We start from the raw sequence: 23,606 nt of genomic DNA, 5'->3' as shown, positions 1-23,606 counted from the left end.
TTGAACGAATTACCAGAAGGCCTAAATAGAACCACTGGCATAGCAGTTTTAGGCTATTTATTTATTTGTTTGTTTGTTTGTTTAGGGTTGCCCCTGTGGTCCTCTGTAGCTCAATTGGTAGAGCATGGCGCTTGTAACGCCAGGGTAGTGGGTTCGATCTCCGGGACCACCCATACGTAAAAATATATGCACACATGACTGTAAGTCGCTTTGGATAAAAGCGTCTGCTAAATGGCATATTATTATTATTATAGGTAAAACTGGCCTAAATGGATATTAACTGAAAAATGATCTTATGTAGTTTCTCGCAATAGCCCTCTGTGACTTTAAGGAATATTTATCTCAAAACTGTGATTCCTAAAAGATGTGTCTGGATTTGGTCAACTGTCAGATTTGTCTAAAGTCCAAAATTAATCAGTAATGAGTAGGGTCAGCTATACCATAAAGACCCCTTATTCATGTCCTCATTACATGTATCGCAACAAGACCACTCTGTAAAGTTCTCTACTGTTGATAGATTTAACAAATAATATTGGAATCAGCATGGTCACAACCAGAAACTGTCAACTCCATCTGCCTGATAGGTTAAACTAGAATATGAATTTTGGTTCAAATATGTTACATTTAATTAGATTTTAGCGTCATAAAGCAACTGAGGAAAAACAAAATTGCTACTGCGTATACAACTTGAATGAAGTACAAACATTTAATTTGTCAACTCAGTAAGACAAACTCAGTCACAATGCTGAAAGATCGGTTATGTTTTTATTGGGGATTTTCATATGAATAATTTTTACCACTAACTGTGAAAGTCCCATTTTAATATATAAAAATTCGAATGTTTGTTTTGGCCATTGTGTATCCTCCTTATGTAAATAAGATCGAATGGCTCCTCACAAAAAAAACGAATGTTTTTCCACCAAAAAAAGTCTTCAAACACAATAATGAATTCAAATTGCTGTTATCAAGAAAACTTTCACTTAGTTTAGTTTGAATTAACCCGTAACGAAAAGGAATGAGATTACTACAGTGTGTATATATTTGGACAGATTATGGTCCTTCATGAGCGTCTTTTCTAGCGTTAGTTCACTAATTAGATTCACCTGTGGCAAAATTGTCCCTATAGCTACACTCGCACACCGCTAATTATGAGCGTAAGTTTGTTTATTTTTTAACAATGAAATGTAATCGTATCTTCAATAATTATAGCCTAGCTGCCGAAAAACTGGTAATATTATCGTAAAATATCAAAATGTATTTAGATTAGCCTATGGGTTTAATTAAACACCTTAGTGAATAGGACCCCATTGAAGAGATCAGCGGTGTAAAGTTAACTACAGTATAGGCCTATCCATTACATATATCAAAACCATGCGTCTTTTTCACATTTTCTATCAGTTCGAAATAATTTTGGAGGATGCTTTCATCAGCAATAATGTTGGAGCCATCACAGTAGCACTTCTGAGGGAGAAAGCCTCCAAGTCGTTGGTTAACAGATTGAACAAAGTCGCTAACAAGGTAGGCTATTTTCTCACATCCACATATTCGTCAAATTACATTTTTGTGGGTATGAAATTCCTGCTTGAAGTAGCCTATTTATTTATAACAAATTATCAGTAAAACCTTACCAAAGCACATTTGTTCCACAATAAACGTGCTGAACAGTTTTGTTAGAATTGTAAACATTTTCTCTCCCCATTTCTCCTCTGTGGATTGCAGGAACTTGACAGAAGTGTGTTCAAAAGTGTCACTTTGCTTTTGAGAGGCATTGAAGATGTATGCCAGAGTGATGAAGACTGCTTTAACTGCCTGGCCAGGCAAGGTCTCATTTACAAGATAAGTATCTAACCAAGCAAAAAATATTTTTAAAATCTCCAAAGATTTATTTAACATTCATAAATGTCATCTATCGGGTTCTGATGTGTCTATTTGACTGTGTGTTTGTTCATTTCCACATGTTGACGTGGTTTGAAAGAGCTGTAGACTTTCTGAAAATGGAGGAATACAAAGGCGTGAAGGACCTGCTCAGCCTTATTGAGGCCTTCTTTGATTTTTTCCTGGTAAGGTGTGAGTTGGCCAAATTCTAAATCAACCCCTGGCCCTACCCCCTAGGCACTCCTGTAGAACATCCTGTAAAACCTTACCATGTAGATCTTACCAATATGTTAATTAATTCACCTTGCCTTATGATAGGCTGGGTGGGTTGTTTGCCATGTTGCTTTCCTATCTAGGTTTGCAAAATTCCAAACTTTCTCAAAATTCCCTGGTTTTCCAGAAATCCTGGTTTGAAGATTCCTGGAATAAACTGGAAATCCGGGCATCCTCCAACCGGGAATTCTGGAAAACCTGGGAATTTTCGAAAAGTTACAGGAACCGTATCTGTATCAAATCATTTCAGATCTACAGAAGTGTCTAGGGCAGGGCTCTCTAACCCTGTTCCTGGAGAGCTACCGTCCTGTAGGTTTTCGCTCCAATCCTAATCTAGCGCACCTGATTCTAATAATTAGCTGATTGATAACCTGAATTAGGTTAGTTACAACTGGAGTTGGAGTGGAAAACCTACAGGAGACTTCTCTCCAAGAACAGTGGTGGAGAGCTCTGGTCTAGGGTCGATTTGGAATTCAGAATACATTTCCAATGTTATCCACTACATCAGCCAACTAAATACTAATGTTTTTTCACCTCATTTTTCAGCGTTTGCCGCCTTCTGTGGAAGGTGAACTATTTCCATAATTTTGATCATTCCACAATTTCCATCAATTGTTTTGTTTTATGCTGGTAGCTACAGTAATGCTGTTTATTTTTTTTGGGGGGGGGGGAAGACAGAGGTCAGCTCACCAGCGTCTTCCTGCTGCATGTTGGAGTGGTTGGGACCGACCCAGACGTCACGTTTGGTCTGAGATTAGAGGTAAGGCTGTACAGTCATTGAGAGAGATGTTGTTGGCTCAGAAGGTTAGGAAGAAAGCCATTTTGTTCACTAAAAAGGGAGACTGTCTAATAGGAAAGCAGGAAAAACTTTTTTTTATAGTGTGTTCATCAATGTGGTACATTTGATGATCCTTAATAAAGAATGGAATATATTTTTCTAAACATTAACACCCTGCATGCAATTCTATTGGATGTTACATTGTTCTTGTCTCCAAAATTATAAAACGAATACTTCACTATTTTATTTTTATCCATTCAGGCTATAAGAACGATTAACTCGATCCTCGACAATACCACAAAAGAAGAGAGGAGGAAACTAAGCCTGTCCAAAGAACATTGTCTACTCCTGTACGTTTTCAGTCATGACAGATTCCTGTAAATACGAGAACATGGAGAGGAGGCCTTTCCAACATTGAATATGGTGTCTGAGAATGCATTGCCCCCTAGTGGATAGATGTAGTCTACACCGCATTTGTATTTTCTTTAGCAGGATTGTGTTCGTTAGGCACCAAGCAGAAGAACAGGGAGTGACTACATGGACTTCTCCCATAAGAAATGCTCAATTTCGTTTACCGTTGCAAAACGCTTAAATGTTTCCCATTGCATGCACCAACTAACATGACCCAGTTAATTATGACCCAATTACCACATTGACTAAGGATCTGTATTCTCCAACCTTGTGTCGATGCAGATCACAGGTTTAATCTCCCTCCTTTCATTTAGTGTTCACGTCAGCATTTACCAATAGTCATGACATCACTCGCACATCCTCAGAATTGTAACGCAGTTTGACGTTTTTTTTCCTCCAGTGAGCAATTTGCAAAAGTCATTCTCAACGTGGGTGGTGAGTGACACTGTTTTCAGTTGTTTTTTATGGCATGCAATTCACTGTATGGAAAATGCATAGTTGTCTGTGAATGTGACTTGGGTGGTGGTTTTGTTCAGACTATGAGATGCAGGTGGCCCTATCAGAAGCACTCTGTCGAATGACCGTAAAGAGGTCCAGGAAAGAGCTGGCAAACAAGTGGTTTGCCAACCCAGCTTTTGCAGAGGGCTTCAACGCAATAAACGATAGAGAATTTGAGATAGTACGTTTCTCTAAGTCTGCGTTCTTCACTTACCCATAAATAAAGTAACTGTTGATAGTGGTATTCAAAAATTCATGTTATTTGGGGTAAAACATGCATGCATGTCTTAACTGTCAAAGGCTAGCCTTAATTTTTTCTCTGTTGCAAAATAGGACTGCAGAACTTTTCTCAATGATGTGAACATCTATTTTGGAGATGAAAGAAGGCAAGTCCACACTATTTTCTCTACATTTCAAACACCCACCTCATGATTCTCAAATGAAAATCACATTTCAAATTATTTAAATAGAGAATCTTTGTGTAAAGAATAAATCGCATCAAACACAACAGTTTCACATGGTAAGATAATGGCCTGTCTCTCATAGGGTTTTCAGCTTCCCCTGCATCAGTGTGTTTCTGAACACCACTGAGGTAAGCACAGCAATAGTCCCTGGATAACTGCTCCAAAGTCATAAGGGGACATGGATGACACTACAGATAATATAAAGATAAATGTGTGGCAGTTATGACTCATAAATGTGTCCTATTTGAAGCTAACTGTCTCATGTCATGCATGGGTACCTCTAATTGGGTCTTATATTCCCCTCAGCCAATGATGTGTGTAACACTTACAAATTACTGTCTTTGTCTTCAGCTGTTCATGCCAGAGGACGAGAAACTAGAACATTTCTGGGTTGACTTCAACCTGGGAACGTCCTGCATCAGCCTCTTTGTCAACGACCCTGAGGTGAGACTGACCAGACCACACACACCAGTGTATGTCAGCGCTAAATTAATGTCAGTAGTGTTTACTTTAATGGGTCACTCCTTGATTAACAATGTCCTAAATGAGGCTTTTAAGTTTGTGTTTTCCCCCTTTGCCATGTCCTCTGGTGCTACAGGGTTCACTGTGGGAATCAATTCACTTGATAAGAGCGGACGTCTTTAGGTTCAGTGTGTGTGGTGAGTGGAGAATGCCTCTTGCATCATTACCCCTTCAGTTTGATGCTTAAATGAGGATATGGCACTTTTACTTTATTTGAGAAGTAACTAGCTACATTAATTTATGTTTACTGTGATTCTCCCTCCAGACTGTGATGATCAGACCATTCTGACTGTTCACCTGTCCAACCCCATCACCCATCGCATGACCAAGGGAAAGATTGTCCAGATCATCTTCGATTCCAAGCATGACATCCTGGACGCTGCCCAGAGAGTCTTTGAAAGCAAACGACTACTGGTAACCCCTAACGTGACAGTTGAATTATGAGGACATGAGAAGCCCATTGTTAACTTATGAAAGTAGGCTACGCCCTATTCTTCCTTTTCCCCCAGCAAAGTGTACCTTCAGCTGACCAGCCATCGATACAACACGTCATGGAACCCTTCCATTCAGATATGTTCAGTTCTTTAATCACATAGACTGTGATCTGGTCTGATACAGCACATAGGTTAACTATATTAATTTCCACTTTAAAGGGACGCTTCTGGATTTTGGCAGTATCTGTTAACATATACCCATACACTTCCAGTCAGTAGTTAGCTTTGGCTCGAGAAACTACCTTGAACTTCCTTCATACTGGACACAGAGACATAAAAATGGTGTCCATGAGTTCATCTGAGGAAGTACAGTCGTGGTCAAAAGTTTTGAATGACACATATTAATTTTCACGAAGTCTGTTGTCTCAGTTTTTATGATGGCAATTTGCATATTCTCCAGAATGTTATGAAGAGTGATCAGATTAATTGCAAAGTCCCTCTTTGCCATGAAAATGAACTTAATCCCAAAAAAACATTTCCACTGCATTTCAGCCCTGCCACAAAAGGACCAGCTGACATCATGTTAGTGTTGACGAGGACAAGGCTGGAGATCACTCTGTCATGCTGATTGAGTTAGAATAACAGACTGGAAGCTTTAAAAGGAGGGTGGTGCTTGAAATCATTGTTCTTCCTCTGTTAACCATGGTTACCTGCAAGGAAACACGTGCCGTCATCATTGCTTTGTACAAAAAGGGCTTCACAGGCAAGGATATTGCTGCTAGTAAGAGTGCACCTAAATCAACCATTTATCGGATCATCAATAACTTCAAGGAGAGTGGTTAAATTGTTGTGAAGAAGGCTTCAGGGTGCCCAAGAAAGTCCAGCAAGCGCCAGGACCGTCTCCTAAAGTTTATTCAGCTGCGGGATCGGGGCACCACCAGTGCAGCGCTTGCTCAGGAATGGCAGCAGGCAGGCGTGAGTGCATCTGCACGCACAGTGAGGCGAATACTTTTGGAGGATGGCCTGGTGTCAAGAAGGGCAGCGAGGAAGCCACTTCTCTCCAGGAAAAACATCAGAGACAGACTGATATTCTGCATGAGGTACAGGGATTGGACTGCTGAGGACTGGGGTAAAGTCATTTTCTCTGATGAATCCCCTTTCCGATTGTTTGGGGCATCCGGAAAAAAGCTTGTCCGGAGAAGAAAAGGTGAGCACTACCATCAGTCCTGTGTCATGCCAACAGTAAAGCATCCTGAGACCGTTCATGTGTGGGGTTGCTTCTCAGCCAAGGGAGTGGGCTCACTCACAATTTTGCCTAAGAACACAGCCATGAATAAAGAATGGTACCAACACATCCTCAGAGAGCAACTTCTCCCAACCATCCAAGAACAGTTTGGTGACGAACAATGCCTTTTCCAGCATGATGGAGCACCTTGCCATAAGGCAAAAGTGATAACTAAGTGGCTCGGGGAACAAAACATAGACATTTTGGGTCCATGGCCAGGAAACTCCCCAGACCTTAATCCCATTGAGGACTTGTGGTCACTCCTCAAGAGGCGGGTGGACAAATAAAACCCCACAAATTCTGACAAACTCCAAGCATTGATTATGCAAGAATGGGCTGCCATCAGTCAGGATGAGGCCCAGAAGTTAATTGACAGCATGCCAGGGCGGATTGCAGAGGTCTTGAAAAAGAAGGGTCAACACTGCAAATATTGACTCTTTGCATAAACTTAATGTAATTGTGAATAAAAGCTTTTGACACTTATGGAATGCTTGTAATTATACTTCAGTATACCGTAGTAACATCTGACAAAAATATCTAAAAACACTGAAGCAGCAAACTTTGCGAAGAACAATACTTGTGTCATTCTCAACTTTTGACCACGACTGTAGATGAAGGGCCTCATTGCCAAAATCTCGAAGTATTCCTTTAAATAACCTGTACTCTGGGGGTAGACGTAAATGTAAATCAGGGCCACTCCAATTTGGTAAATGTTTTGTATGGTATGTATTAATTTGTGGATGTTCATCATCCATTTCGTATATAATATGTTACGAATGCCAATTTGTTTTGGCTAAAGTTAGCTAGGTGGCTAACATTAGCTAGGCAGGGGTTAAGGTTAGGGGAAGAGTTAGCTAACATGCTAAAGTTGCTAAAGTTGTCCCTGATGAGATTAGAACACACAATATTTGGTTTGCTAGACTTCGCGTTATATGCCCACCCACCCATCCACCCTAACCAACCACCCTACTTTACTATGTTACATCTAGTCTGAGGCCAGGCTGCTGTAAAATAATGTATGAATTCATGGAATGTATTTCTCCACTGTAGATCTCGACGTGCTAGCTGCAATGGAGACCTCATCACTGTAAGTACCCTATGCTTTATGTGGCAGTCTATATGGTTATTTATGATAAATTGGACTACATTGGGGTTTTTAAGATGAGCAACTGATTGTTTCCGCCAAGGTCCCCTACTCTGGCAACAACAGGCAGCACAGAGGTAAGCATTAACCCACATGAAGGGGTAACTTAACCCTACTCAGTGGGGCTCCTTTAACCTAGTCCCATACTGTATGAACTGTATCCAACTCTTTCAAGCTATATCATTATATTGCATGTGGTAATAAAGAGTTGAATGTTGCACATATAGTATGAGAGTACTAATGATTGTTGTGTCGTATAGATCCCTGCTGTAAACCAGACCAGTCTGACAACATCTCAGACTCGGTGAGTGATCACAACAAAATGTTTCAATGGTTCACCAATACTATACTCTTTCCAGTATTTCCATCAAATCCTGTGAAGTCATTGTTTTTCTCATATCATAGGGAAAGAAGTGAAACCTCACCGGAGGACATTTTCAAACTGTGTGGCAGCTCTGACACTGAGGTTGGCTATTTGATTCTTGTCATCTTATGTCACAGGCCTTCCCCCAATGTCTGCTGTGATGCTATTTGAGCAATGCTTTCAATGAGACAATGAGTATTAATCATCAAGTCAGTGGATCTAATGACTGTAGATGCCTTTAAAAATATACATTCAAAATGCTTGGTTGTCTGGGTACATACTCCCCTCTGTATTTATTTGGGACAGTGAAGCTAAAATTTGTACATTTGGCTCTATACTCAGCGTTTTGGATTTGACCATGTTTCATGAGGTGACAGTACAGAATGTCACCTTTTTTATTTGAAGGAATTTTCATAGTGCTTTCATTACTAAATAGTAAAACAGCTATGTATGTAGTCCCTCCATTTGAAAAAGTTTATGTATATATACAGTGCCTTCAGAAAGTATTCAGACCCCTTGACTTTTTCCAAATTTTATTACATTAAAGCCTTATTCTAAAATGTATTTTTATCCATCTACACACACAATACCCCATAATGACAGGAGTCCACCTGTGGTAAATTCAATTGATTGGACATGCTTTGGAAAGGCACACACCTATCTATATAAGGTCCCACAGTTGACAGTGCATGTCAGAGCAAAAACCAAGCCATGAGGTCGAAGGTATTGTCCGAAGAGCTCCGAGACAGGATTGTGTCGGCACAGATCTGGGGAAGGGTACCAAAAAATGTCTGCAGCATTGAAGTTCCCCAAGAACACAGTGGCCTCCATCATTCTTAAATGGAAGAAGTTTGGAACTACCAAGACTCTTCCTAGAGCTGGCCGCCCGGCCAAACTAAGCAATCAGGGGAGAATGGCCTTGGTCAGGGAGGTGACTCTGACAGAGCTCCAGGGTTCTTCTGTCGAGAGTGGAGAACCTTCCAGAAGGACATCCATCTCTGCAGCACTCCACCAATCAGGCCATTATGGTAGAGTGGCCAGACAGAAGCCACTCCTCAGTAAAAGGCACATGGACAGCCTGCTTGGAGCTTGCCAAAAGCCACCTAAAGGACTCAGACCATGAGAAACCAGATTATCTGGTCTGATGAAACCAAGATTGAACTCTTTGGCCTGAATGCCAAGCGTCACGTCTGGAGGAAACCTGGCACCATCCCTACGGTTAAGCATGGTGGTGGCAGCATCATGCTGTGGGGATGTTTTTCAGTGGCAGGGACTGGGAGATTAGTCAGGATCGAGGGAAAGATGAACGGAGCAAAGTACAGAGATCCTTGATGAAAACCTGCTTCGGGACAAGTCTCTGAATGTCCTTGAGTGGCCCAGCCAGAACCATTTTAGAATAAGGCTGTAACTGAACAAAAATGTCTGAATACTTTCTGAATGTGCTGTGTGTGTAAATGTATGTACACTACCAGTCAAAAGTTTGGACACACCTACTCAATAAATGTTTTTTCTTTATTTTTACTATTCTTTTACATTGAAGAAGAATAGTGAAGACATCTCAACTATGAAAGAACACATATGGAATCATGTAGTAACCAAAAAAGTGTTAAATCAAAATATATTTGAGATTTTTCATATAGCCACCCATTGTCTTGATGACAACTTTGCACACGCTTGGCATTCTCTCAACAAGCTTCATGAGGTAGTCACCTGGAATGCATTTCAATTAACAGGTGTGCCTTCTTAAAAGTTAATTTGTGGAATTTATTTCCATCTTAATGCGTTTGAGCCAATCAGTTGTGTTGTGACAAGGTGGGGGTGTTATACAGAAGAGAGCCTATTTGGTAAAAGACCAAGTCCATATTATGGCAAGAACAGCTCAAATAAGCAAAGAGAAACGACAGTCCATCATTACTTTAAGACATGAAGGGCATTCAATACGGAACATTTCAATAACTTTTAAAGTTTCTTCAAGTGCAGTCGCATAAACCATCAACCGCTATGATGAAACTGGCTCTCATGAGGACCTTCACAGGAAGACCCAGAGTTACCTCTGCTGCAGAGGATAAGTTCATTAGAGTTACTAGCCTCAGAAATTGCAGCCCAAATAAATGCTTCACAGAGTTTAAGTAACAGACACATCTCAACATCAACTGTTCAGAGGGGACTGTGTGAATCAGGCCTTCATGGTTGAATTGCTGCAAAGCAACCACTACTAAAGGACACCAATCAGAAGAAGAGACTTGCTTGGGCCAAGAAACAAATAGGAGATTTTTGGTTCCAACCGCCATGTCTTTGTGAGATGCGGTGTGGGTGAACGGACGATCTCCGCATATGTATTTCCCACCGTAAATCATGGAGGTGTTATGGTGTGGGATTGCTTTGCTGGTGACACTGTCTGTGATTTATTTAGAATTCAAGGCACACTTAACCAGCATGGCTACCACAGCATTCTGCGGTGATATGCCATCCCATCTGGTTTGGGCTTAGTGGGACTATCATTTGTTTTTCAACAGGTCAATGACCCAACACACCTCCAGGCTGTGTAAGGGCTATTTTACAAAGGAGAGTGATGGAGTGCTGCATCAGATGACCTGGCCTCCACAATCCCCCGACCTCAACCCAATTGAGGTGGTTGGGGATGAGTCGGACCGCAGAGTGAAGGAAAAGCAGCCAACAAGTGCTCAGCATATGTGGGAACTTCTTCAAGACTGTTGGAAAAGCATTCCAGGTTAAGCTGGTTGAGGGAATGCCAAGAGTGTGCAATGCTGTCAAGGCAAAGGGTGGCTATTTTGAAGAATCTCAAATATAAAATGTATTTTGATTTAACACTTTTTTGGTTACTTCATGATTCCATGTGTTATTTCATAGTTTTGATGTCTTCAATAATTAATTTAGAAATGAGCAAAAATAAAGAAAAACCCTTAAATGAGTAGGTGTCAACTTTTGACGTAGGTATGTATGTATGTATATGTGTATTCAGACCCCTTGACCTTTTCCACATTTTGTTACAGGCTTATTCTAAAATGCTAACCTCTCACCATTACCAGTAACAGGGGAGGGTAGCGGTTTTTGGAGGGGTATGATCTTTGTTCCGCTAACTTTCTCACTCTTCATTATTCAAGAATCATTCATGATTATCCATAATCATGGTAGGTAGCATCCAAATGAATATTGACGTGTTCAGAAACGTCTTCCATTCTTATTTACAATAAGTGACTCCAAAATGACACTACATTATTCACCATTCAGTTCCTATTGGGCAAAACATAATCAGAAACACAACCCAAGCAAACTGCAAATGCATCAAACAAATTTGTAGAGGCACAAGCTTGATGTAGTCTTTGCGTGCTAGAAATATGGGACCAAATATTTTTTGGGCCTACTTTAATACAATAAGTGAATTTGTCCAAATGCTTATGAAAAAACGTAGAATGTGGGGACTAGATGCATAAAGTGCTTTAATTTCTAAACGGTTAAATGGATATCTATGAAAATACCCTCAAATAGGTGACATTCTGTACTGTCGTATCGTATGAACATTTTGATCTCAAATGTTTTACATTTAGCTTCACTGTCAAAATAAATACGGAGGGGAGTGTATGTCCAAGATCATGATGAAAACCTGCCACCTTCTGGAGACCACAGGAACACTGCTTGTGCAGTCAGATCATGTCACTGAAAACGTCTGTGATGTCTTGGGCCTTGGCATTACCATCGCTGCATGTGTTAACGTCTGACTGCCTCAGGTCACTGTTGAAGTAACTGAGACTATTGGTGCCACGTATACAGACTTGTCACATGTCAGGAAGCAAGAGAGTATTACATTCTTGACTGCTTTGAAGAGGTACCAGGTCAGTTTGTAGATGGAGAAATGTCTATAGACTGTCTATTGTGTATGTTTAGAGGGTAAAGTACTAAACCACTTTCCTCTCAAGGGTATCTGTTTGGCCATATTTCCCTCTACATTTAAACATCAGTGTCTCTATGCTGTCTGTCTGTTTTGCAGGTGGCCAGGGCGAAAACAAGGCTCTTCAGCAGTCAGTGTCTCTCCTCTGGCGGGTAAAGCCACAGTCCCAAACACTTGTCCGAAAGACCTCTACAGGACACCTCTCTGTTCCTGTTAACTCACAAACCAGTTCAATGTTCACTCAGTTATATTAGTCGGTTGTCTGTAATCATGTCTGTTGAAACTGTTAAACTGTATCTATAGTTGATGTTGTCTCACAAATAGCAAGACCAAAGAAAACCCCTTGGTAATCGAATGGACACTACTAGTTGCAGAGGACTAGTGCAATTATAGTTAATTGATTTCTATCTCCATGTCTTCGTGTCCTCTTCAGGTCATCAACACACTCCACCCCAACCAACAAGGAGAAACACAAGCAAAAGGTTTGCAAAACAATTTTCACGATTTGATCAAAGTATTAGGGTATTGCACTCAATGGGATTCGCTGCTAACCATTTGTCATTTGTGGTATCGTAACTACTTCAGTCCTCCAGGACCCCCAACAGCACACATTTTGTTGTAAACAAAAACACCTGATTCAACTTGTCAAGGGCTTGACGATTAGTTGACTAGTAGAATCAGGTGTGCTTGTCCGGGGCCACAACAAAAATATGTACTATTGAGGGTATGGGGGACCGGAGTTGGGAAACACTGCTGTAGCCAGTGGCGTTGTTTTGAAATCTCATATTCGTATGAATGAATAAAGGTATTGAACTTTATTGATATCCTCTACAGTCCAAATCAAAGGCCTCTCCTCCTCCCCCTCCCGAGGCTGGCAGCAGTGTGACCCTGTCCCAACGGGCCAAACACGACTACACCAGGAAGAAGCCCAAAACCAAGAGCAAACTGAAGAGTGAGCATGCCACGTCCCGCTTCCCCTCACACCCACTCATTGTGTCTGAGTGCTCTGAGCTGCGTTGGTCTAGTAGACACCCTGCTGTAGCCAGTATCCCCCTCACTCTCTCTACAGTTCTCCCCCTGTCCTCTCCCAGCAGCACGGAAGAGGCCTCCCCCGTCAAGGTAACACGCGTCTCTCCTTTATTCTAGGTTAGTAATTTTATAGCTGGTGGCAGCCATAGCCCTATTTCACCTAGGCTACCAGACAGTACCACCCCTTAAAACAAACTGACTGTCAGTAACATTTTGGGCAGTTATCAAATTGGATGAAATTATTGGTTATGCCATAGTGTTTTAAAGGTACTGTATGGGATCTAGGAATCTCTTCTGTGGTCATTTATTCTTGAAGAATATAAAGTGAAAAATGAATCCTAGGATGTAGCTTTAATAGCATAGGTCCAGTTTTTGGTGTGCCTCTTTACCTCGGGACTGTGATATGAAATGTTATTGCTGTTTGACAGTTGATGTCCACCACATCCCCTTTCTGTTTTGAACAGCACCGTACACCAAGTAAAAGCACTGCAGAGCAGCTATTCGACCAGCTCAAAGAGAAAGAAACTCTGGAGTTTTCTCCTCCGTCCAACCTGATTTCACGAGATTCAGGCAAGCTATACATTCATCAGAACAAGGCTGCATCTGAAATGGCACCCTATTCAATATAGTGCACTATTTTTGCCTGGGCTCATAGAGGCAATGTTAACTATGGTTGAATTTTGAACTCATGGATCATGGTGCTATAGTTTGAGACCTGTAGCTGATGTGAAACCTGTATGGGACTTTCCCTTCAATACAGGTATTTTTTATTTTACCTTTATTTAACTAGGCAAGTCAGTTAAGAACAAATTCTTATTTACAATGACGCCAAACCCGGACGACGCTTGGCCAATTGTGCACCGCCCTATGGGACTCCCAATCACGGCCGGTTGTGATACAGCCTGGAATCGAACCAGGGGGTCTGTAGTGACGCCTCAAGCACTGAGATGCAGTGCCTTAGACCACTGCGTGTCAAAATAAAAGTCCCATACAGGTGTCACATTAGCTAACAACATTGCATTTCTTGCAGGCTTCCCTGATGTGACTGGTGAGGATTGGGACAAATCTGTGTTTCACCGGGAGGAACAAGATGAATCTACACTTCAGGTACCCCGTAGTACTAGCCTGGTGCCAGATCTGTTTGTGCTGTTTAGCCATCGCCATAGACTACGACCGTAAGCATTGGCTATACAGCACAAACAGATCTGGCACCAGGCTATCATGGTACATCCCAATAACACAAAATATGTTTCACCTCTCCAATAGGAGAATCCCTCTCCTATTCCGAAATCTTCTCTTGGAAGATTTACTAACAGAAACCCTACATTTGTACCCTGGTGCTAGTTATTCTATTGTTTTGTTGGGTGTTTACTGTACTGTTGGTTCTAACATATGTAATACATGTTATAACATGTATATGTTATTATAATATAAATGTAATCTGTCATAATCAGTGCTTGACTTGGGCAGGAGCTCACCGGAGCTGAGTACCGGCACCTCCATTTTCTACTGCTTGAGCTCCTGTTCCTATAGTAGAATATTAGCTCAAAAGTGTTGTGGAGCTCCTGCACCTAAATATAAACAGTACCGGCACCTATTTTAGTCCAAGTCAAGCACTGGTCATAATGTGAAATCATTATTTCAGGACCATGTTCCCAATCAGGAGGCTGCAACTCCTAGGAAGAGGCCTTGGGCCTCAGGTATGTCTCTGAAGTCCCTCTGCAATGAATTGACATGTACTGTTGACCAATCTGGTCTTTATATGTCTAAAAGAGCATTTGTTTTCAAATACTTACCTTGGTCGTATTCATTAGGCATCAAACTGAATTAAAAGGACAAACGGGGAGGGACTACCTGAACTTGTCCTATAAGAAGAGCTTGCGTTCGTTTTCAATTGCAAAATGTTTTACTATTATGCAACCTAATGAATACGATAGAACACTTGATAAAACATGGCCCTCAGTGAAGGAGAAATTAGCATAAAGGTGTGGACTGGTGCTGACCGTGGTCAATGGCCATGTTGTGGTCTTATTACTCAGCAGAGCGTGCTGACTCGGGAGGTGCAGCGGAGGAGAAGAGTGTGCTGCCAGAGAGGAAGCTAGAAAGGGATCCCTCGGATCCAAGGCTAAGACCTAGGGCCCTCTTCCCCTCAGACCCTCTAGAGGAGGCTGCTGGTAATACATCGTAAATCGTACACACATGCATACAGTGCATTTGGAAAGTATTCAGACCCCTTGACTTTTTCCACATTTTGTTACGTTACAGCCTTATTCAACAATTGATTTAAAAAATAATAATCCTCAGCAATCTACACACCATACCCCATAATGGCATAGTGAAAACAGGTTTTTAGATTTTTTTGCAAATTTATAAAACTACATAAAACAGATACCTTATTTACATTAGTATTCAGACCCTTTGCTATGAGACTCGAAATTGAGCTCAGGTGCATCCTGTTTCCATTGATCATCCTTGATGATTCTACAACTTGATTGGAGCCCACCTGTGGTAAATTCAACTGATTTGACTTGATTTGGAAAGGCACACACCTGTCTATATAAGGTCCCACAGTTGATAGTGTATATAAGGGCCCCGTGTAGCTCAATTGGTAGAGCATGGCGCTTGCAACACCAGGGTTGTGGGTTCGATTCCCACGGGGGGCCAGTATGAAAAATGCATGCACTCACTAACTGTAAGTCGCTCTGGATAAGAGCGTCTACTAAATGACTAAAATGACAAATGTAATAGTGCATGTCAGAGCAAAAACCAAGCTATGAGGTCGACAGAATTGTCCGTAGAATATTTATGTAAATTAGACTTCTGTATTTCATTGTAAAAAAATTAGCTAACATTTCTAAAAACAGGTTTTCACTTTCTCATTATGGGGTATTGTGTGTAGATGGGTGACATTTATTTTTATCCAGTTTAAATTCAGGCTGTAACAACAATATGTGGAATATGTCAAGGGGTATGAATACTTTCTAAAGGCACTGTATGCTACTGGATGTGCAGGCTTTTGTTCCAACCCCATCTGTTTCCTGCTCTCCAGAATCCATGAGCAGAGTGCTGAATGAGGAGGTGGAGTCTGAGATGGAGATGGGCTCTGGAGTCATCGCTGCCTTCCAGACCTTCAAGAGCCAGCTGAGAGCGCACTTCTCGGTGATCACATCACACGGACTCATGCAACACAACATACAATCATGGTCACTACTGTTACCCTGGTCCTGGAGAGCTACAGCTTGCCCCATTCTAATCTCGAACCCAGAAGAAAAAATATTGCGTGCGCTGGCCAGCTACTGTCACCAGAGATCAGCCCGGCACTAACACACGATTCCTCCAATCGCTTACCCATCAAGACCTTTAAAACTAGACACTAGAAAACATTTGACTATGGAGCTATTTGATAAAGGTTGCTACCATTCATGTTTCAGTTGACTAATCCCCCTTTCCTATTGTTCCTACAGTCCAGATACAAGAAGATTGAAGCCCGCTCCCTGCAGTCTCTGACGGACTGTCAGAAAAACGTCACCTCTCTCCTGGGTGCTGTCCATGACAACAGGTAAAGACCATCACCTGGACCAGTCTTAAATAATAATGGATTAATTAATAATTGATGGATTCATTTAGATTAATCTCAAATCGCTTTACACTTGGGAGCTCGTCTCATCCATGGGTGATGTTTATACATAGTGATTGGACATGCCACCTATTCTTGTGTCCTATGATTGTTGGAAGATTCCGCTGAGATTCTCTCTGGTCCTGTGATTGGTCGAGGATGTGGTTTACAGTGACTTTCTTCCTGTTTGTGCAGGCTGGTCCACCTGGAGCGCTTCCAGGCCACAGTAGTCCAGGAGTTGGGCCGCCTGGAGAACGACTGCATCTCGCTCAAAGAGATCGAGAGGGAAACTGTGGTCTGTCTTTCTTCTGTCTCTCTGACTAGCACACCGTCCTCATTGAAACGCATTACTTCATTTGATGTTACCCTTACTTAAACCTGGGCCGTGTGTTTGTTAGGGCAAGCAACGGAAAAGATTTTGTAACAGATAACAAAAATTACATTTCTTATGGATGGGTGGTTGAACTCCTGTTTTCTGCCATCCGGTGCCTAATGAACACGACCCAGGCTGCCTTATGTTCATAATGAGAGAGTTTGTGGCTGATGTATGTACTGCTACAGAGATTACTTGGAAAGTAGGGCAGGCAAACTGCACAAGAACCAGTTGACAGTACTGCCTTCCTCCCACTAGGGTTCACTCTTGCTTCCACTACACCATAATGCTTTCTGGCCCACTCCTAAGAGTTAGGGTTTGGTTCAAAAGGATTCAAAGGGTTAACATTGTTTTGTTAACTCCTTTCATTTTTCAGAACTTTTGGCAGAGCGAGTCTCAGTCCGTGCGGTCGTTCTGTGACCGACAGCAGCAGAGGTAAGTAAGCACAAAACGGCCAACTGACCTAACCTTAATGCAGGGAGATGGTACATGTCACATCACATGTATCTAATAATGAAAATAATAGCCATGTCAGCTGAAAAGTCATGCTCTCCCATCGCCTTCCAGGTTAGAGTCACTAGGAGAGCCCAGAGAGGGGTGGAGGAGCAGCATGTCACAGAGGGAGGAGGCTGCAGCACCACCGGTACCCTTCTGACCCACACAGTCTATAACATACATCACATGGCATGTCCCCGTGGAGTAGGCTGTCCATCCTGTCCTTGGACATCATTCTTGTCGTCTTTTCAAATGGCAAATGAGATATTGTATTATAACCTATAATCGCAGACACGGATCACTCAAAACGAGAGTAAAAACACTTTGTACACTGCAAATCTAGCCAGGGTGAAGCAGGAGAACTAGTCATCTCTGTAGCAGTGTTATTGGTTGTGGTGTGAATCATGGTCACAGAGTTACTGTGTTAGTGGACCTCGGATGTACTTGGGCTCCCCAGGATGAACTACGGACCACACTGAACCAAGCAGAACTGAGCCAGCAGCAGCACTTCATAACCCACCTGACTCCTAGAGTATCAAAGACAATATTCCCAGCCTGAGCACAGTCTGTGTAGCTATGGCTGTTTGGATTTCTAGGTCTGTAACAATATTCAACATGGGATTACGGTGGCGTGAAATGATAGTTCACTTTTTTGAAGTTGGGAGATTCTGGATGTGGCTAAATAACCAGCCAATTATCTTAAATTGTTTTGATGGAACTTCAACAATATCATAGGCAAGTACAACTTCAATAAAGTGACTTATCTCTTTAAGACTTCAAAAAATATGACTTATTCTCTCTTCCTCTCCCCAGGAACCTCCAATGTAGAGAGCTGGTGACAAAGGAAATAGAAGCCAAGACACTCCAGTTCCTGATGAAACCAACACCACTTTGGACCTTTATATTGACATTGAACCATGAGTAACGTCATACAGATGTGTAATGGCTGATAGACCGTGACCAAGGTTCTCACCCAGGCAATGTTCCATCTTGCTAATTTTTTTCCTTTCTGGCATTGTTCAAAATACACAAAATAAGAGCTAATACATTAATAGCTAAAGGATAATAGGCTGATGAATTTCAGGGACTTGGTTGGACATCGTAGAGCAAGGCAGTCCATGCTTGTTTATTTTTGTTGATGAATTTTTTTATTTTGTCATGTTTGTCGATAGCCATTCAAAGACATTCATTGATCAGTGGTTGCATTTCTCGATCAATGTATAAAGTCTACGAAAGACGTCAGGAAAACCTGTAGAATAGTTTTTTTCTAAAGAACCAGTCAAATGTTCACCATGTTTTGCACACAAACTTGCATTCAAATACATTGTGATATCAGGTAGGTTTTGCAGTGTTTCTAAGGCATCTTTAGTTTAACAATAATTTGAGTGAATGCTCTGGAGTGATATTTTTGGTGAGTACACCATATACATGAGGCTATATTCTATAAAGGCATAGTTGTGGCCAAATATATTGGCACCCTTGCACTTTTCTTAAATTTCTAATTTCTTATAAAATACGTTTTTTTCAAATTATGAAACTTTTGCAATGTTCAACCCAATGTTATTGGATTTGTTTAACATTGCAGAACCAATTTTATTTTTGTAAACTTATGTTTACAAAAAAAATGTTTTTAGAAAATACAGGCAATTGGCATGGACAAAATTGCCACCCCGGAGCTAGTACTTGATTGCAAAGTCTTTGGCCAAGATAACGGCAGACAAATGATTATTGTAGCTATCAATACGCTTGCTGCACCTTTCTACTGACAATTTGGCCCACTTTTCAGCAGCAAACTGCTCAAATTCTTAAATGTTTGAGGGTTACCCTCCACCAACTGCTGTTTTCAGATCTCGCCATAGGTTTTGGATGTGATTCAGATCTGGACTCGTCACTGGCCACTTCAGAACAGTCCAGCATCACCTGGGTGCTTTTTGCTATGTGTTTGGAGTCGTTGTCCTGCTGGAAGATCCACAACCTTTAATGGAGACCTAGTTTTGTCAACATTGGACTCCACCACTAATAATCTGCTGATTTCATGATGCCTTACCCCAGTACCAAAGGCAGCGAAGGAACCCTGCAGCATTCTCAAACCCCGTCTTTGATTGTACGGAGGGTGTTCTTTTCATTGAACGCTTCATTTGGTCGTCAGTAAACAGTGCTGATCTGTATTGCCGTAGAGCACTAATTTGGTTTCTTTGGTCCACAGAACATTTGAACATTGCAGTGTTTAGGCTTGTTTCGGTAGTTTTCTTTGAAGTAGGCTTTTTTTGTGTCTCCATCAGCAGTGGGGTCTTCCTGTGTTTACCATCAACCAAATGAAGCGTTCAAAGAAAAGAACACCCTCCCTACAATTAATTAGGGCGAGGTTTGTTAATGCTGTGGGGTTGCTTTGCTGCCTCTGGTACTGGAGGCCTTAAATGTGTGCAAGACATCATGAAATCCGCAGTTCTTTGAGTGCAACGTTCGACAGTGTCCAAAAACTCTCTTCAAAGCAGGACAACAACCCCAAACACACACAAAAAGCCCCCTGGAATGGTTCAAGAAGAAACACTGGACTGTTCTGGAGTGGCCAGTGAAGAGTCCAGGACCCGGTTTCCCAAAAGCATCTTAAGGCTAAGTTCATCTTAGGACGTATGGTTCTATCGAACTTAAACTTAAGATGCATTTGGGAAACCTGGCCCAGATTCTAAATCCCATCCATATGGAGAGAGCTGAAAACAGCAGTTGGAGGGCACCCCTCAAATGTTGAAGAATTAGAACAGTTTGCTGCTGAAGAGTGGGCCAAAATGCCAGTAGAAAGGTGCAGCAAGCTCATTGCTGGCTACAAGAAGCATTTGTTGGCAGTTGTCTTGGCCAAAGGCTGTGCAACCAAGTACTAGCTCCTGGGTGCCAATAATTTTGTCCATGCCATTTTGTTAAAGAAATAAAATTGGTTCTGCAATGTTGAAAATCTGATAAGTTGTTTATAATTTAAACTTATTTTAGAAGAAATAGGAAATTATTTGAGAATTGTGCAAGGGTGCCAATACAAAGTAAAAAGTCAAATAAAGTATTGTGAAAATTGCTGATTGTACTCTATGACAATATACAGTGGCTTGCGAAAGTATTCACTCCCTTTGGCATTTTTCCTATTTTGTTGCCTTACAACCTGGAATTAAAATTGATTTTTTGGGTGTTTGTATCATTTGATTTACACAACATGCCTACCACTTTGAAGATGCAAAGTATTTTTTTATTGTGAAACAAACAAGAAATAAGACAAAAAACAAAACTTGAGCGTGCATAACTATTCACCCCCCCCCCCCCAAAGTCAATACTTTGTAGAGCCACCTTTTGCAGCAATTACAGCTGCAAGTCTCTTGGGATATGTCTCTATAAGCTTGGCACATCTAGCCACTGGGATTTTTTCCCATTCTTCAAGGCAAAACTGCTCCAGCTCCTTCAAGTTGGATGGGTTCCGCTCAATTGGATTGAGGTCTGGGCTTTGACTAGGCCATTCCAAAACATTTAAATGTTTCCCCTTAAACCACTCAAGTGTTTCTTCAGCAGTATGCTTAGGGTCATTGTCCTGCTGGAAGGTGAACCTCCGTCCCAGTCTCAAATCTCTGGAAGACTGAAACAGGTTTCCCTCAAGAATTTCCCTGTATTTAGCGCCATCCATTATTCCTTCAATTCTGACCAGTTTCCCAGTCCCTGCCGATGGAAAAACATCCCCACAGCATGATGCTGCCACCACCATGCTTCACTGTGGGGATGGTGTTCTCGGGGTGATGAGAGGTGTTCGGTTTGCGCCAGACCTAGCATTTTCCTTGATGGCCAAAAAGCTCAATTGTAGTCTCATCTGACCAGAGTACCTTCTTCCATATGTTTGGGGAGTCTCCCACGTGCCTTTTGGTGAACACCAAATGTGTTTGCTTATTCTTTTCTTTAAGCAATGGCTTTTTTCTGGCCACTCTTCGGTAAAGCCCAGCTCTGTGGAGTGTATGTCTTAAAGTGGTCCTATGGACAGATACTCCAATCTCCGCTGTGGAGCTTTGCAGCTCCTTCAGGGTTATCTTTGGTGTCTTTGTTGCCTCTTTGATTAATGCCCTCCTTGCCTGGTCCGTGAGTTTTGGTGGGCGGCCTTCTCTTGGCAGGTTTGTTGTGGTGCCATATTCTTTCAATTTTTTAATAATGGATTTAATGGTGATCCGTGGGATGTTCAAAGTTTCGGATATTTTTTTATAACCCAACCCTGATCTGTACTTCTCCACAACTTTGTCCCTGACCTGTTTGGAGAGCTCCTTGGTCTTCATGGTGCCGCTTGCTTGGTGGTGCCGCTTGCTTGGTGGTGCCCCTTGCTTAGTGGTGTTGCAGACTCTGGTGCCTTTCAGAACAGGTGTATGTATGTATGTATGTATGTATGTATGTGTGTGTGTATGTATGTGTGTGTGTGTGTGTGTGTGTATATATATATATATATATATACACAGTGGGGGAAAAAAAGTATTTAGTCAGCCACCAATTGTGCAAGTTCTCCCACTTAAAAAGATGAGAGGCCTGTAATTTTCATCATAGGTACACGTCAACTATGACAGACAAAATGAGAAAAAAAAATCCAGAAAATCACATTGTAGGATTTTTTTATTAATTTATTTGCAAATTATGGTGGAAAATAAGTATTTGGTCAATAACAAAAGTTTCTCAATACTTTGTTATATACCCTTTGTTGGCAATGACACAGGTCAAACGTTTTCTGTAAGTCTTCACAAGGTTTTCACACACTGTTGCTGGTATTTTGGCCCATTCCTCCATGCAGATCTCCTCTAGAGCAGTGATGTTTTGGGGCTGTCGCTGGGCAACACGGACTTTCGACTCCCTCCAAAGATTTTCTATGGGGTTGAGATCTGGAGACTGGCTAGGCCACTCCAGGACCTTGAAATGCTTCTTACGAAGCCACTCCGTTGCCCGGGAGGTGTGTTTGGGATCATTGTCATGCTGAAAGACCCAGCCACGTTTCATCTTCAATGCCCTTGCTGATGGAAGGAGGTTTTCATTCAAAATCTCACAATACATGGCCCCATTCATTCTTTCCTTTACACGGATCAGTCGTCCTGGTCCCTTTGCAGAAAAACAGCCCCAAAGCATGATGTTTCCACCCCCATGCTTCACAGTAGGTATGGTGTTCTTTGGATGCAACTCGGCATTCTTTGTCCTCCAAACACGACAAGTTGAGTTTTTACCAAAAAGTTATATTTTGGTTTCATCTGACCATATGACATTCTCCCGATCCTCTTCTGGATCATCCAAATGCACTCTAGCAAACTTCAGACGGGCCTGGACATGTACTGGCTTAAGCAGGGGGACACGTCTGGCACTGCAGGATTTGAGTCTTGGCCATAGTGGAGTTTGGAGTGTGACTGTTTGAGGTTGTGGACAGGTGTCTTTTATACTGATAACAAGTTCAAACAGGTGCCATTAATACAGGTAACGAGTGGAGGACAGAGGAGCCTCTTAAAGAAGAAGTTACAGGTCTGTGAGAGCCAGAAATCTTGCTTGTTTGTAGGTGACCAAATACTTATTTTCCACCATAATTTGCAAATAAATTCATAAAAAATCCTACAATGTGATTTTCTGGAGAAAAAAAATCTCAATTTGTCTGTCATGGTTGACGTGTACCTATGATGAAAATTACAGGCCTCTCTCATCTTTTTAAGTGGGAGAACTTGCACAATTGGTGGCTGACTAAATACTTTTTTCCCCCACTGTATATATACTGAGATCATGTGACACTTAGATTGCACAAGGGTGGACTTTATTTAACTAATTATGTGACTTCTGAAGGTAATTGGTTGCACCAGATCTTATATACGGGCTTCATAGCAAAGGGGGTGAATATATATGCAAGCACCACTTTTCCGGAAAGTGGAAATGAGCATTGTGTACAGTAGTGTAACACATATTCAGTGTAAAGCTTCAAGGAAACCAAAACAAGAATTTGATACAAAAATGAAGTACAAAGTATTCTATACAAAAACGCAACATATGTACTGAAGTGCAGCCCTGTTTTTGAGCTTTATAGCAGTAGTGTCACAGTATATATAGATTCTGGTGGTAGTTGAAGTCTGTCGTGGTCTCAACAGCCAGGTCCAAAGA

General features: G+C 41.6%; 1 protein-coding gene across 1 annotated transcript; it reads left to right on the top strand.

Annotated features, from left to right (window-relative positions):
• Positions 1-1,371: 1,371 nt before the first annotated feature.
• sycp2l (synaptonemal complex protein 2-like) lies at positions 1,372-18,030 on the top strand (the record flags this gene model as incomplete). Its single annotated transcript, XM_084140750.1, has 31 exons — positions 1,372-1,518; positions 1,720-1,840; positions 1,960-2,060; positions 2,695-2,716; positions 2,823-2,908; positions 3,188-3,276; positions 3,738-3,772; positions 3,874-4,016; positions 4,169-4,221; positions 4,382-4,427; positions 4,651-4,743; positions 4,898-4,958; positions 5,087-5,235; positions 5,331-5,391; positions 7,591-7,627; positions 7,728-7,761; positions 7,945-7,988; positions 8,090-8,150; positions 12,058-12,110; positions 12,392-12,440; positions 12,793-13,077; positions 13,452-13,557; positions 14,018-14,094; positions 14,633-14,687; positions 15,027-15,161; positions 16,037-16,146; positions 16,452-16,546; positions 16,799-16,898; positions 17,353-17,411; positions 17,544-17,619; positions 17,929-18,030. The coding sequence occupies 31 exons, from the start codon at positions 1,372-1,374 to the stop codon at positions 18,028-18,030; spliced, it is 2,685 nt and encodes an 894-aa protein (XP_083996876.1).
• Positions 18,031-23,606: the final 5,576 nt, after the last annotated feature.

The sequence above is a fragment of the Coregonus lavaretus genome, assembly GCF_964263955.1.
Source record: "Coregonus lavaretus genome assembly, chromosome: 2".
Classification (NCBI taxonomy): Eukaryota; Metazoa; Chordata; class Actinopteri; order Salmoniformes; family Salmonidae; genus Coregonus; species Coregonus lavaretus.
This window is presented reverse-complemented; position numbering and strand designations above follow the sequence as displayed.